Genomic DNA, 15,403 nt, shown 5'->3' with positions numbered 1-15,403 from the left:
CAAAATGTGTGTTTTAAGGTGCTTTGTAAGAATGTGAAAAAAAAAAGCCCGGACAAACTACGTTTTGAAGTTATTGATGAAAAAAAAAATAGTTAGGTATAATTGAATATCGCTCGGACAAAAAAATCGAAAATATCCTCTGATTTGTTGCTATAAAAAAAAATAATCGTACGTAAAACCATCATCGGAATTAAACAAAGTTGTTAAAAAGATCATAATCAGCTAGCGTTACCACTCGCTCTTAATTTTGGGAATTGCATGGGGGGGGGGGGGGAATGCCCCCTTTACCCACTCACTGGATCGGCCACTGCGCTGCTCTCGGACAAAAAAATCGATTGTCGTTTTTCATCAATAACTTCAAAACGAAGTTTGTCCGGGCTTTTTTTATACATTCTTACAAAGCACTCTAAAAAAAAAATTTTGAAAAAAAAATTTGAAAAATCGATAGGTTGCTAAACCAGAATTATGCCAAAGTTGTTGCCAAAGAAAACCATGCAAATAACTAATTTTTCCAATTTTTGCACTTACAACATATTGTGTGCACTATGCCATCGCGCCAACACCTAACCGTTGTAGCGTATATACCATCATGACAAATTAATAAAATATATTTTTATCTAAAGAAATCTGGGGAATTTTTATTGACTTTTTAGGTCATACATTTTTTTAAATTCGATATTTTTATATAAATAATCTGTGGTATAAACATGAAGACTAGAATAATTATATTCTATAGTAAAAAAAGTAATTCATAAAGTCTTCATGATATTATAGTACTCAATGTTATTCAAAACATTTTTGGAACAAAAGACTGTTGGAACAAATAGTTTATGGAACTACAGATATTGTCCCGTTTACTTATCACCCATGCTTCCAGACTCCAGAGCATAGATTAATATATTTTGCTATATTTTCAATTTTGCAATAAAGTAATAATTATTTATTTATTTATTTATTTACTAATAGGCATTGTGTATTTGTGTAGGAATTAAATATTTTATTATTTTAGACTTGATACAATTTTACACACAATATCATTGCAATTCGTTACATAATAGTTAGTTGAAATTACAGTTATTTAGCTTACCATCTAAGTACAAAAATATGTGTTTGCCTATTGTGTGAAATCAGTTAGTATTTTAAGCTGACTGCCAAGTCTATTTTTAAGAGGATTATTGAGTAGCGGTATAGGTATCTACCTAGTTTTGAAAGTATAGTTTTTTAAAATGTTAAATAACTACAGGTATGTTGCATTATTTCTTTCAAGTTATGATACTTGTTCTATACCCTATTCAGAATAAGCTTGCCCACTTTCGCGCTTTCAACTGAGCCGCCAAATGGGTCTGACCCCCCCCCCCCCCTCCCTGACAGATGCACTGTGATCAGTCGTCAGTGGTCAACCACTGTCGTTACTCATTGCTGACTTGCGCCATGAGGGGGTTAGACCCTTCCAGCGACTCGGTTGAAAGCGCAAGCTTATTCTGAATAGAGTAAAGCAATGTTAATACCTATTAGTTAAGAATCTGTATAATATTTCATGGTCTTTATGTCATTATAGGACTGCATTCTTAAGAAAATCTAATGAGACTATTCAATTATTTCGACTATCATCTAATACATTGGAAAAATCTTCAAGCAATGGAATTAAAATTGATATACCTAAATATATAAATCGAAGTTCGACTGACATATTAAAAGTAAATATTATTCATCTTGTGTAACTTGGGTATTTAAAGTACCCAGTACCTAAATATCCAAGTACTAAATGAAAATAAAAATAATTAATTACTTGATAAAAAAATTTTTAATTGGTAATTAATTAGGCAATATCAAGTACTATTCAACGCGATCCAACTGCAGCTCACTTTAAATACCACGATGACCCATATCTAATTCCAGTTTCAAATTTTCAAAAAAGAGCTTATGCCTTAAGTCAAGAATCTGGTAGAAAATCAGCACATTGGATTCTCAATCAACATCCTGAATTGTTTAATCATAAAGTAGCATTTCCACCTATTGAGGTACAATTGATAATTAATATTTTTATAATATAAATCAGCGATTTTATGTTAACTTAGGTTTTTGAAGTCATTAAGAAATAATTTAAGCTTTATATTGATATAACTCTATTTAGTATTTACCATCATTTATCATATTATTTTTAGAATTTTTCAAAAGACAACTTTAATTTTGTATTTTAAAGTAAAATATGTTTATAATTAAATATTGAATATTGAAGCACAGTAATTATTTATTAATACTCATAGCAATATTTTAAAATAATAATATGCTATAGAATTTTGAAGTAAAAGGTTATATGTATTATAATATAATTATAAAATTAAAATAATACAATTATTTTACTGTTATTTACTTTAGAAATTTTTCCCTAAAGTTGTATATGATGAAAATTATGACTTAGATGAGAATGAATTAAAAATAATAATCAAAAAAGCTATTGTGTCAGATGCTATAGCTGTATATGACCTGTTAAAGAAAAAAGACATAGGTAAATTTTTAAATATTATTCTCATATATTTTTATTTTATAATAAAATATTTTTTATTTTTATTTCAATAATCATTAGAAATAAGTTCAGATACACAACAATCACTTTTGGAGTTGGTATGTTTTTACAATAATCAAGATGATCTAGAAGAAGACTGGATTGAAGAACGTTGGTATACTCAAGCTAATAAAAACCGAGAAGAATATAGAAATACTTGGAAGTATGTATTTACATAATATATACAGATATATTATAATACATTATTCTAGTAAATTATATACATTTTAACAATATTTTATTAAAAAAAATAATTTTAGATCTAATGGATTTGCAATGACTCTTTTTTCAACTATTAAATCTCCTAATGCTCATCATTATTCAATAATCATACAAGGGATGGCAAAATATAATCAGGTTAGATAAATGCATTTATTTACTTATTATATTTATAGTTTTAGAATTTTAGTAGTAATGTTATTATTATTTATAATGTTTATAACATAAAACATTTAAATTATTGTGTATTTTATTAATATTTAGTTTGAAGAAGCATACAATTTATACAAAGAAGCTAATGAAAAAGGATTTATTTTATCTATCAATGCATATAATTCAGCTATAAAAACCGCTATTTATGTCAAAGAAGGAGCAGATCATAAGTGGCTCCATATACAAGTAGATATATTATATTTCTAATGCTCGTATATAGTCAGACTAACTTGAGTGTTCGCCACTGGGGGGAGGGCTATGGATACACCTTGCAGGTCATCCCCTGTCGTCAAAGCAACCAACAAAATAAATTTGTATTATACATTTTGCAATCTAAAATAGAAAGGTATAACCAAATTTTTATTTAGAGCCCCTGTTAAAATTGTCTGGAACCACGCCTAAGTCACTTTTATTATTTCAATCTTCTTAATCGGGTCATTATAATTTAGGATTTATTTCTAAAATTATTTACAAGAAAATTAAAACATCATTTTGATACCCATAATATTGCGGTCATATCTACCTATATAAGACTTATCAGTTATCACATTGGTATATCTTAAACTATCATTTAATTTTTTTTTCACTAAGTTTTGTAAATATTATTTTAAATATTAATTTGTATTAATTTGTTTGTTTGTGTTATACATTTACAATTAAGAATAAAATAAAATCTTTTATATTCTAAATATTGCGCTGCATTGATTGAAAAGACCAAGGTGCAATTAACGGCATAATATTCGCTAACATGACTAACAACATAATTGTTTGTGGCTGATGTGATAAATCAATAGAAAGTGTTATTATATTTATTTTATTATTAAAAGATAAAATTAATTTAAAAATTTATTGGTAAAATTCAATAAATTTAATTATATTATATGCTTTAATTTTTGGCTTTTTGTAATGTTTTATCAAACGTTTTGCTGTGGTTGTTAAAATTAAGGTCCACCAGTTTATTTTGTCACAAGCATTGTAAATTATATTTACATCCAAATCATTTAAAATATTGACTGTTTTATCAAAAAAAGTTTATTTTTAGGTATTTATTACTTTAATAACTCATGTCATTACATTTGCATGTTCTATTTTTTGAACCTTTCATTTGTAGTTATATTACTATTATAATAATTATAACAAGTACATATTTATACTTTAATTTAATAGAATATACAATATTTTTTTTTCCAGGAAATATTAACTCAAATGTATAATTCAGGTGTACCTATGAATTTATGGACTTTAAATTCAATTCTTAATGTCTTAACTACTATGACGACAAATTCTGAATCAAAAAAATATGCATTAAAAACAATTGCTGAAGCTAAACAATTTGATATTGAACCATGTTTAGCATCATACTATTATTTATTACAGATATTTTGCTCAGATAGTATGTTAAAAATGCTAAACATTATTTTAATTAGATGATTTGTTGTAAACAATTTTGTTTCAGGAAAAAACAAAAGTACTATTCTTGTTGATATTTTAAATCTTATCGAAGAAAAATCATTAAGTATTAAAGACTTGGCTGACACTAATTTTTTTACGGCTGCTATGGAAAATTGTCGGTACCATTTACAAAATGTTGATGTTGCACTTAGAGTTCATTCTGTTTTACTGAAAACCAAAAATTATAATTTAATTGGAGATTCATATAAAGAATCAGTTTATTAGTAATTATATATTTATTTTTTTTAGAAAATGCCTTCTTAAGTAATTAATAGAGTTCGGATGAAAATTCGATAAGCAAATGCCTTAAAAAAAAATGATAGAATCATATTGTATTTTCTTGCCATTGTTCCCTGCAATTGCTTCTTATATTATTGCCATTTTTCTCTTTTTTAATATTTAATGTTAAATTTTAAATTTATCACATGTATTTGTGGTACGGTTCTAGATATACTGGTTGCACAATTCTATGAAATAAATGGACCTTCTCATAATTGCATTATCATAAGAATGAAGAATACCGAGCGCTCCTCGTGTGATATTTTTGAAACATTAACTTAAGCAACCATAGTCTGTACAACAGTTTGCTACTAGGGTTCACCACAATCTAGTTCTACGGGGAGCCTTATTACATTGTTCTGAGCCTTATCGCAAAACATATTGAATGGTCCATGTGTTATAAGCAATTTAATATAGGAGCTGTGTAGCTAGTATATCTTTAATCGTGATTTGCAGTAAAAACCAGTAAAAGAAGGTTATTGATGATATGTTCAAAATAATATATTAGATAAAAACCACAATCCACATTTGTAATAACTTCAGTGGGCATTAAATGGTCATTTTTTACAATGTACATGATTATTAAGTCCGAACTGTTATGTTTTTCTGAGGACTGTTTGTTAAAATATATTGTTGTAAATTTATTTTTAGTAATATATAATTAATTGGTGGTAACATGCTATTTTATTTATATTGCTTAAAATTCGAACTCTAATAATTATTTTAATATAATATGTTTGATAATAATTTACTTACCTATTTACATATATTTTTAGTCGGCATTTGTTTGCAATATTATGCCAAAATGAATCTGTTGAATTTTTAATGAAATATTACAATGATTTGGTCCCACACATATACATACCTGAACCGGCAATCACTGAGGTAACACGTTAATACAAATATTAAAATTTATATTATACTATTATTATTTTAAACTCACTATGTAATTTTTTGCATCATACTTATAGAAATGAAATGTTATAAACTAAATGAAACATTTTTTTAATAATTTATCATAATATATTCAGTTTCATATAAGAGGAATCTTGGGCAGCAACAGATTTTTGTCCATTTCAATCAGTCTACACCTCAATAAATCAGCTTTCATTATTGGCAATTATTGGCTATAAATTGCTTTATCGTGATAGTCTTAATGAAATGTAAGCTATACTCTGCAAATTAAGAAACATAGTTGGTGGTCGATTTGTATAAAGTGGTATGGTAATACTACATGGTAGGTGTACAAATAGTTCTCATATGGGGGGGGGGACTGCTATACGGCAAAAATTGGTTGCCACCCACTACGATTCTTAACTTGAACATAGTATAGGTGATTGTTGGAATAATAAAGTGACGTTCATGAGAATGCGACACTCGTCATGCACTAGCCATACTATAGCTGCCATCCAAGATTTCTCTAATATGAGACAGAATATAGTATGATACATTTTAATGCTTTTAAAATATTACATTTTTGTTGCAGTTGATTGTGAAAACTTTAAATATTGCTGCTGCAGTTGAACTATACCCAAAAATTTGGTCAGATATTTTAATGTTTGATCAAGCAGATAGAGAACCTATTATAATAGAGTTGATTAACGGAATGGCTCTAAATTTGTTCCCGAGTTTTGAACAGTCTATTAAAGAAAAATTAAGTTTATTATCTGGTACAATTTATGATGCTATTGAAGAACGAAAAGAAACTGGTAAAATAAAAATGTTGTAAGTATAACAGACTTAACTATGAGTAATTATGAGTTCTAGAATTACTGAACCTTTTGAAACTGTTAATTATATTTTTAACAAATTCTTAAATATTATTATTAATACATTTAGTCCATTTAGAGTAAAATAAAAGAGCTATTAATTATTTAACTATATTCTAATCTAAATATGAAGAATGTTTGCCTGATTGTCTGCTGTTGTCTGTTTCTATATCCCCAAAAGATTTAGAAACTACTGGACCGTTTTCAATAATAGTTTTATCAATAGATAAAAAATAATGTATAAATAGTACCCAATTCTCTATATTCTATTCCAAATAATATAGATCAAGCTTTGGCGGCGACCAGTTTTAATTCTGCGATGGTCAGACGCCGTCCCCCACTATGGCGGCGCATTATGCGACGCCATGGGAACAAAGCCACACCCATGCGCACAACTTGGGCGCCGAAGCCTGATCTTGTTTGGAATAGAGTATAGGTAGAGAATTGGGTACTATTTATACATTATTTTTTAACCCCTATATGGTTACACAAAAATTTTGGTTCAAACCAATAAAATATTTTTTTCTTAATTAATTAGTTACCGTTGGTTACAGATAATAAAATAGTTATTATGGTTGGATATAATTTTCTATTTATAGATGGATAGAACAATTTAATTTATAATAGATAGTCGGCTATAATACAGATATTATTAGTCAGGTTACCTATATCTAAATGGCATATTATATTCAAATCACAGTTTTTGACTACATTTTTAACACATATTATTTGGGATTTAGGACAGGTCTGTGTTTGAGAATAGAAGCCTCGGGTAATAAATATTATATTGTTTAATAGGAAAAGTGTTTGAATAACTCTTAAACAATACTCGACCGATTTTGATGACTCTAAAAAGGTTTTAAAATTTAAAAAATACTTGTCTTCAATTTTTTATAATACTTATTTTGAATAATTTCTTAGAATTATTTATTAGTTTATAGTTTTGACTTTTGGTAAAATGCACATGAAAAACAAATAAAGAAAATGTTTTTGCATCGAGCAACTTATATTTTATTATTATAAGCAAAATATAATTAGATAGTTGAAATTACTAAATTTAATTTAAATTTATTATGCATATAAAGATATTTTATTTTTTCTAAAATAACTATTCCTAAAAAAAAAACAATTGTATATATTTTTAAATTAACTATATCTTATTTATTTTAGATGGACCGGTACAATGTTGGGAAATTTGATAAACATCTGTTTGTTTGGAGATAATATTAATAAGGCTACTGAAATAATTGTAAAACTGCATAAAAATCAAAATGAAATCATTGGAATTCCAGATAGTCTTACAATTGCTACATTTTTAGACTATTGCATTGAAAATAACTATTTCAATGAATTATTAGTAAGTAAAATTTTAAGAAAATAGTTAAGTGTTGGTGTTAGTTCAGATATCGTTTTAATATCAATAGAGCTGTAGAAGGCAAGAACAAAAATCAATTACCTATGGACACAATTTAAAAATCATAACATTCTCATTTTGAAACGCGATTATTTAACCAATTTATCTTGTTGCGTTAATATATCATAAAAAATTGTATTCTAGGGCAGCTCCTCATAGTTTTTGTTTATTACTTCAAATTAAACGCTCAGTATACTATAGTTTAAAAGAAATTATTATTTCAATATTTTCAAATCTCTAATAATTTTGAAAAAAGCTATGTGGTTCATTTTAAAATATTCTCTTACATTTTGATAATAGGTGTTTCTTTTCTAACCTATTATTTTAGGTTTACTTTAACAATTAGGCAAATAAAAATATATACATTAGAATAGTGTGATCATTAAAATATTATACAAAATAAATTGTTTAAATTAGTGCTGAGAAACTATGGACTAATCCGTCAATCTGGATTTCCTGATTAAATCTAGGTATTGAATCCAAATTCATATTTCGGTTTGATATGTACTTGGCATACAATTTTTTTTTTTTTATTTCAGATGTAATGTATAATTTAAATAACTATTTTTCAAACCACTATTGTAAAATTTATAAGTGGTACAATAATCATAAACTTGTTTTACTAACTAAAAATTAATAAGTATTTCAAAACTGAAAAAAAAAAATTTAATTGTCCTTGGTTTTAACTTAATTACAGTGATTAATAAATTTTTCTTGTTATATTTATTTAATATTGCTTATAAGATACAGCTAAAATACTATATTTTGTGATATAAAATCATCAATTACAATTTGAATTCATAATATTTTTAATTATTATTTTGTATTTGCTTTAGAAATGCATTGAATACTCTTTAGAAGTCGACTATCTTGAACTAGATAATTTCATCTCAAAAATTTTGACAAAAATGACTTTGTCACCAATGCAGCGCGCACATTTATCAAAATTGGTTGGAACTGAACATTATGTTGAAATTGAAAATAAAATTGAACTTGTTAGTAGTTAAGTTTGTTTTTATTTAAATATTAAACTTTAGTAATATATTACATACTATGAATTATTATTTCTATATTATTTGATGTATCTGTTGAATATACTTTGTACTAAAAAATAGTATCATAATATGTTAGATCCTTTATTTTAACAATAATTGTAATAATTGTTTGTTTTAAACATTAAACCTTAGTTCCTTATTGGTTTTTTTTAATATGTATTAATTTTAATAGTTATGCAAATACTTCAGATAAAAGTCTGCCTTCACATAAACTTATTAAATTTTTCAACAAAATATTTACAACACATTAAATATACATACATCAACACATTACAAATGTATGTAAAATATCTTTTCTACAATAAAATGTATACAATATGAATATTTTGTATGCTATGTTTTAATAAAACAAAATATAATTATAAATTATAAACATTAATCATGAATATTCATATTTGATAATAGTTTTAAAAACACAACATTTTTACTTACAAATATGATATTTTATTAAAATAAAAAAAACAAAACCTTTTTATATTTTATAACAATTTAATTTTAATGGAATAATAAAAAAATACACATAATTAGAACATAAGCTACTCAATATTTTTAACATCAATAGATTTCGATGGTTGTGATTCAATTTTAGAATTGTTACTTTCATCTGAAGTAGTATCTGTTTGAGTAGTATATGGAGTTACTCTGGTGGGCGCAGCCATACCTTCATCAATAAGTTTCTGTCTTTCTCGTAACATTGAAGCTTTCATATTACTCATTTGATGATAATAACAAAGTTTACACATAGTGCAAACTGTCAAACCAACCCAGCAAGACCATGAAGCCCATATTCCAAACTATAAAAAATGTAATTATGAAGATATTAAGAATATAGGTAACAAATACTCTATTCAATATTTTTGGCCCAGTTGATACTTTATGTACATGTCTAGTGTCTACCATACCTAACTCAGCATTGCATAATTTAACAGAAGTTAACCAAGCCTCAATATACTACAGGTATACTGTAGTTAATTCATCATATTACTGGTTCTCACTTAATTGATAAGTAAATGCATAAGTTTCAAAAAAAAATTATAAAAATACCTGAGCTACTCCAAGTTGAAAGTAAAAACCAGATGTATCAATTCCATCTTGAATATCAATAGGATTTCCAGCAGCCATTTCACACCTTTTAATTAATATGTTAATAAGGTTTTTATTAATGTATATATAATAAATAATTATTTATTAGGTATAAAATAAATAAATTCAAATCAATTACATATTGCCATTAAACTAAAAATTAATTAATTAAATAAACTACCTAAGAAAATTTTCTGTCATTTTTTTTACATTTTTAAACATAAATAGATATAGGGTACTGGTTTAGTAACCTGCCGACAAAAGCCCCAGAAAAATGAATCCTCCTACCACGGGTGTTTTATGGGTTTCATACTTATATAGATTTTCGATATTGGAACAAATGCAGTTTAGTTCCCAAGTGATTTTTCGATTATTTTTTACCCAAAATGAGTGTTTTAAAGCGCTAAATACAAGTCTAATTAAAAAAATCTCGCATTTTTTACTAAAAAAGTTGTACCGAAAAAACTTTTTGATTTTTTTAAAAACTGTATGTTTTTTATGATGAATGGAAATATGCAAATAGATTTTAACTAACGTATTTGCAGTTTAAAAACTCGTAAATTAAAACCAAAATGTACACAATATTACAGTTCGATATCACAATATCCCTCGGCAGTGACTACGCGTGTATCGGCAGTCGGCACTCGTCGCTACGCACCTCGGCGCCGTCGCTCCGCTCCGCAAATCGAAAATATCACCCGACTTGCTATGCAAAACCACCTCAAGTAGGTAACAGGGACAAAACAATTATGGATATGTGAAAATTTAAATTAAAAATGTTATTTTGCTTGGGCAATGACGAATGACTATGCGTATATAGGCACTCGTCGCTACGTTCCTCGGCGCCATCGCTCCGCTCTGAAAATCGAAAATATCCCTCGACTTGTTATGCAAAACCACCTCATATGTAGGTCACATTGGTCACAGATATATTAATCTAAATTTTTCATCAAAACTACTTTAGATAATATTACAACAAGATAAAATAACATAATTAATAAGAGGCGATAATCCAATACGAAAACGTAGGAGAGCAAAGTGCATTCGTACCTAAATACGTAAAATCGTAAATTTTGGAAAGATATAACTTCCAAAATAATAATTTGCGAGCATTTTTTAAATAAACTTGTATTTAGTGCTTTAAAACACACATTTTTTTTTTTTTTTTGGGGGGGGGGAATCGAAATAAACCCGTGGGAACTAAACTGCATTTATACCTCGATATTTCATGTTGCAGTGTCATAAATAATATAAATTATGTGCCCAATAATAGTTATATATACATATTATATATTTATATACCAACGTTTATATAATTGTTATAACCCATTAGGGTAATTTTATAGTATGTAGTTAACAATGAAAATTGTGTTAATTAAAAATACATCATTATTCTAATTTAGTTAAATAAAATGTCTTCTAGTATTTATTAATTATTATACTTGAACCGTTTTTAGAAATTATAAATATTGATAAATAAATCACTAAGATTATCAAATGTCCATAGATCCATGTATTCCAAACCCATTATCCTTAGTAACTAAGTTAAATAACTCACTAACTATTCTTTCAAATTTTAATTTTGATACGCCAACATTTTCAGAAAAATTATACAGTAAATTATTTAATACTAAAGGGGTACTTGTCATTTGAAAAAACAGAAGCTTGTATTTCCACAAGACATTCCTTAAGTAATATGAAGATTTAGAAACATGGTCTTTAATTAATATATTTAAAAATGTTAAAAATCAGATTTTGAATAACAGCATTATTGAAAAAGAAAAAGGAGTTTAGAATGCTTGGTGAATTACCCTGTATGTGAAATATTGTGAATCCCAAGTACACAACTTGACCAACATGCTATATGCTATCAGTTCCAATATGGTAGAGATATTTTAGTTCTTTACTTGCTCTATTGAACGACATTACTTTGCAGTTTACACATATACTATAGATATAGTATAGTATATATAGATATTTAGTATCTATAGTATTTGCTTTGTATTTAAGAATGGCTAAATCAAGGTCAACTGCATTACATTAAAGTAGGTACAAATAAATTTGGTAATTTTTGCAACTTAGTTTGGTCTGAACTAGATTTTACACATAAAAATAATGTAACATCATAAGCAAACAATATATTATATTAGAGTCAATAGATAAGCACAAAGACTTTATTAAAATATTGAATAATATTGACTAAAGTGCCCTTGGTATATCAATTATATGTCAATTCATTCCTTATACAATTTTTCCAGCCACTGTAAGAATGATAGTTTATAAATCATAACTGTCAAGACTTTTCAACATTTTAATTTATAAATATTACATTGGTTTATATATTAATAATATAAAAATAACTTACGATGGAAATCTTTCAATCATATCATTACACCAAGTCATAAATCCAAATGTTATCATCAGAGCAGCATTGATTGTGAAAATACACATAAGTACACATGTAATGGCATCAATAAATGTCAATAAAAATGAACTGAAAAGAAGGTACATATTAAACAAATAACTATTTGGTATATTATTTAAATTAATGATTATGTACATTAGGTGTCCTTTACAAACTACTTTATTTTTTCTTTTATTGAACAATGTATTTTAATTAAAGAAGCAAAAATTAACAACTACATTGTATTTCACTATTGTTTTCAAAGTAAATAAACAAATTGATTTAAAACAATAAGATCTAATAGTGAAACGTTTGTTGTAGTTAAATTTAGGTACATTCAAATAGAAAATAATATTCGGAACTTTTCTACTTTACAAGACGCCCTTTTAAAGGGATTTTTTTTTTGAGGGGGGACGCTAGTGATGCCCGCGTCACCACTCGCTCGCTACGCTGAGACAAAAAAAATCAAAAATATGCCTTGACCTGCTATGCAATATCACCTTAAGTTGGTCACAGGGTAACCACCGTATATCCACTCTTATCATTTGTCCTACTCTATATATACTAACTTTGAAGTGTCATAACTTCAAAACTATGTCCAAGCTTCAAATTCTGACTTCACCATCGTTTTCGGTATACTTAACTACATCAGTTTCTTAAAGAAAAATTGCAAAAAAAAGTGTCCCGTAAAGTAGAAATATACTTAATACTCGACTAAATTTTTGATAGTAAAATATTGAATTTGATGGTATCTAATTTGAATTTTATATCATAAGAACTTAATATTAAAATATTATAATAAACAAATAATATAAAACAATATCTAGAAAAATTTTATAGATTACAAACCTGTCAGTTCCTTTATAAGCAAAAATTGACATCCTATAGGTCTGTATTGATGATATCACTAACAGCAAAACTCCAACAAAAATTGAATAGTTACAATAAGCTTGAGATGCCCAATTTACTAAAAATTGACCATTCTTCTCAAGCCATTGACCAGAAGAGAATAAAAGACAATGTCCTCTGTAAGGTTAAAAATTTGTAATGATTATGAATTAAATAATAAGTACCTTCATAGGCTTTGAATGAATTACTTAAATTCATCTTGATGAAGACTCATTGGTATAATGATGCATAGTGAAAGAATTGCTGCTATGGTATAACCTGCTACTTGACTCAATAATAATTTATTTGTGAGCGCCATTGATTTTTAATTGTAACTATCCAAACGAAAACAAACATGGGTAACTACATGCAATTGAGTAATGAGAAGGTTAATAATAAAGTATTAAAATTAAAATTATATTCCTTGTTTTAGTCAAATAAAAAGTTAGATTTGTTTTTTCTTTATTAACAAACAATGGATATTGAAAATTTTCAAGACTTAGCACTCAGGTAAAAGTAAAAACGACTTGTTTACAATATTCACTATTTACTTTTTAGTAATATTATTATGTTGTTCTTAAATTATTATTGCTATTATCCATATTTTATCTCTTATCTGTTTTCTATGGCTATAGAATAGATAATACACGATCTATGGGCTATGATAGCCTATCATCTCGAATACTAGGAGAACGAACAACCATAAACGTTTATCTTAAATCGTGGTCCGTGGACCAAACTCGTGGACTGGCTCGTCTGCATGCCTCCATGAAAAGAGTTGCACGATTAATCAGCCACAGGCTGCGCTGCGATCGCTAGGGTTGCTTCCATGATAAAAACAGTGTTGTTTATATCCTGGATGCCGCGTAGTATAGGGATTGTTCAATATTCATGTGTTTTGCGTTTTTTGAAAAACAAATACATTATTTCGAATTATAGTCTATTACCCTTCTAAGATTGTATAGATTGATTAGATTGAATGAACCTGCATTTACACATGTGCATATTATGTGTATATTTCATAAATATTTTTTTATTATTGTGTAAATAATTTAATTACATGTATACATTTTTTTTTTTTTTGATCCTTGAGCCCGGCAACTATGGCCATTAGCTGTTTGTTTTGTTTGTAGGGGAGGATACTGTTGGATGGTAAACACGTGTGTGTAGTTTTTGACAGATTTTCAAGTGGGCACCCGTAGGTATCTGCCATGCCCGGATGGGGGATGGCGGCACTTGTTCTCCGGACACCGTGACTTGTCCGAAGAAAAATGCCACCCATGGCCGAGGAATCAAACTCGGGTCGGCTTAGTCCGGTCGGCCACTCCGTCCCCCAATGTATAAACTGATTGGATAATTTATACATACAGTTTACTCTCGATTATCCGCTGTCTTCCACGGAATCGTCTACATACCTATATGTATACAAAAAAATATATACGTATTGTATCTTTCCATTATAAATCATTATAGGCTTAATTGGGTTGTGAATTTGTCATAGCCGATAACTCGATAACGACGTAAAATACGCTTATTTAATATTAATACACGTGTATGTACTTTTAATAATACACATTATGTTATGTTCCTTTAATACTAGACCCTCGAATGTACATATTGTACATCATTATCGGTTAAATTGGGCTGCGATAGGTAGTCGATTATGCGATAACGTACATTACATATTGCATTTGATCAGTTATAATGCGCATACCTATTTAGTCTTCTGTCTACTATCGACTATAGAACTTCGCATTGGTGTTTAAAGTGTTTCAATTTCAATTTCCAATTTAGTTTTTATTATAAAATTTAATTTTGCGGATTATCCGCGGAATTCGTTTATCCGTGGATGTCCTGCCACCCTATTCCACGGATAATCGGGAGTAAACTGTATTTAAGGTGAATAATGTATACATTACACTGTTCATATGGACAATGTGAACATTATCATTTATCCGGGTAATATGTACATTAACCGTTTTTGAACCTTACTCGTAACATATATATGTGGTGTAAGGTTTGCCCCTTCCCCTCGTGAATCCATCTCAGAGTCAAGCTCAA

The 15,403-nt window shown here is 27.6% G+C and overlaps 2 protein-coding genes across 2 annotated transcripts; one reads left to right on the top strand and one right to left on the bottom strand.

Annotated features, from left to right (window-relative positions):
• The first annotated feature begins 891 nt into the window (after positions 1–891).
• LOC132942858 (small ribosomal subunit protein mS39) lies at positions 892–9,120 on the top strand. The gene is made up of 13 exons (XM_061011526.1): positions 892–1,243; positions 1,559–1,697; positions 1,824–2,021; positions 2,380–2,509; positions 2,588–2,729; positions 2,827–2,923; positions 3,050–3,184; positions 4,190–4,391; positions 4,455–4,674; positions 5,506–5,614; positions 6,216–6,454; positions 7,669–7,855; positions 8,749–9,120. The coding sequence occupies exons 1-13, from the start codon at positions 1,227–1,229 to the stop codon at positions 8,917–8,919; spliced, it is 1,986 nt and encodes a 661-aa protein (XP_060867509.1). The 5' UTR covers positions 892–1,226; the 3' UTR covers positions 8,920–9,120.
• Positions 9,121–9,436: 316 nt separating this feature from the next.
• On the bottom strand, positions 9,437–14,026 carry LOC132942859 (transmembrane protein 179). Its single transcript, XM_061011527.1, has 5 exons — positions 13,552–14,026; positions 13,304–13,480; positions 12,416–12,544; positions 10,012–10,096; positions 9,437–9,761 (listed from the first exon to the last, which is right to left on the bottom strand). Exons 1-5 carry the CDS (start codon positions 13,659–13,661, stop codon positions 9,504–9,506), a joined length of 759 nt encoding a protein of 252 aa, XP_060867510.1. The 5' UTR covers positions 13,662–14,026; the 3' UTR covers positions 9,437–9,503.
• Positions 14,027–15,403: the final 1,377 nt, after the last annotated feature.

This window comes from Metopolophium dirhodum, chromosome 4 (genome assembly GCF_019925205.1).
Source record: "Metopolophium dirhodum isolate CAU chromosome 4, ASM1992520v1, whole genome shotgun sequence".
Classification (NCBI taxonomy): Eukaryota; Metazoa; Arthropoda; class Insecta; order Hemiptera; family Aphididae; genus Metopolophium; species Metopolophium dirhodum.
This window is presented reverse-complemented; position numbering and strand designations above follow the sequence as displayed.

Coding starts and splice junctions, on each gene's coding strand:
- LOC132942858 (XM_061011526.1), top strand. Junction 2,510..2,587: donor GTTAAAGAAAAAAGACATAG/GTAAATTTTTAA, acceptor AATAATCATTAG/AAATAAGTTCAGATACACAA. Junction 6,455..7,668: donor ACTGGTAAAATAAAAATGTT/GTAAGTATAACA, acceptor TATTTATTTTAG/ATGGACCGGTACAATGTTGG.
- LOC132942859 (XM_061011527.1), bottom strand. CDS start 13,661: ATGGCGCTCACAAATAAATTATTATTGAGTCAAGTAGCAGGTTATACC. Junction 13,481..13,551: donor CTTCATCAAGATGAATTTAA/GTAATTCATTCA, acceptor TTAACCTTACAG/AGGACATTGTCTTTTATTCT. Junction 12,545..13,303: donor GCTTATAAAGGAACTGACAG/GTTTGTAATCTA, acceptor CCTTCTTTTCAG/TTCATTTTTATTGACATTTA.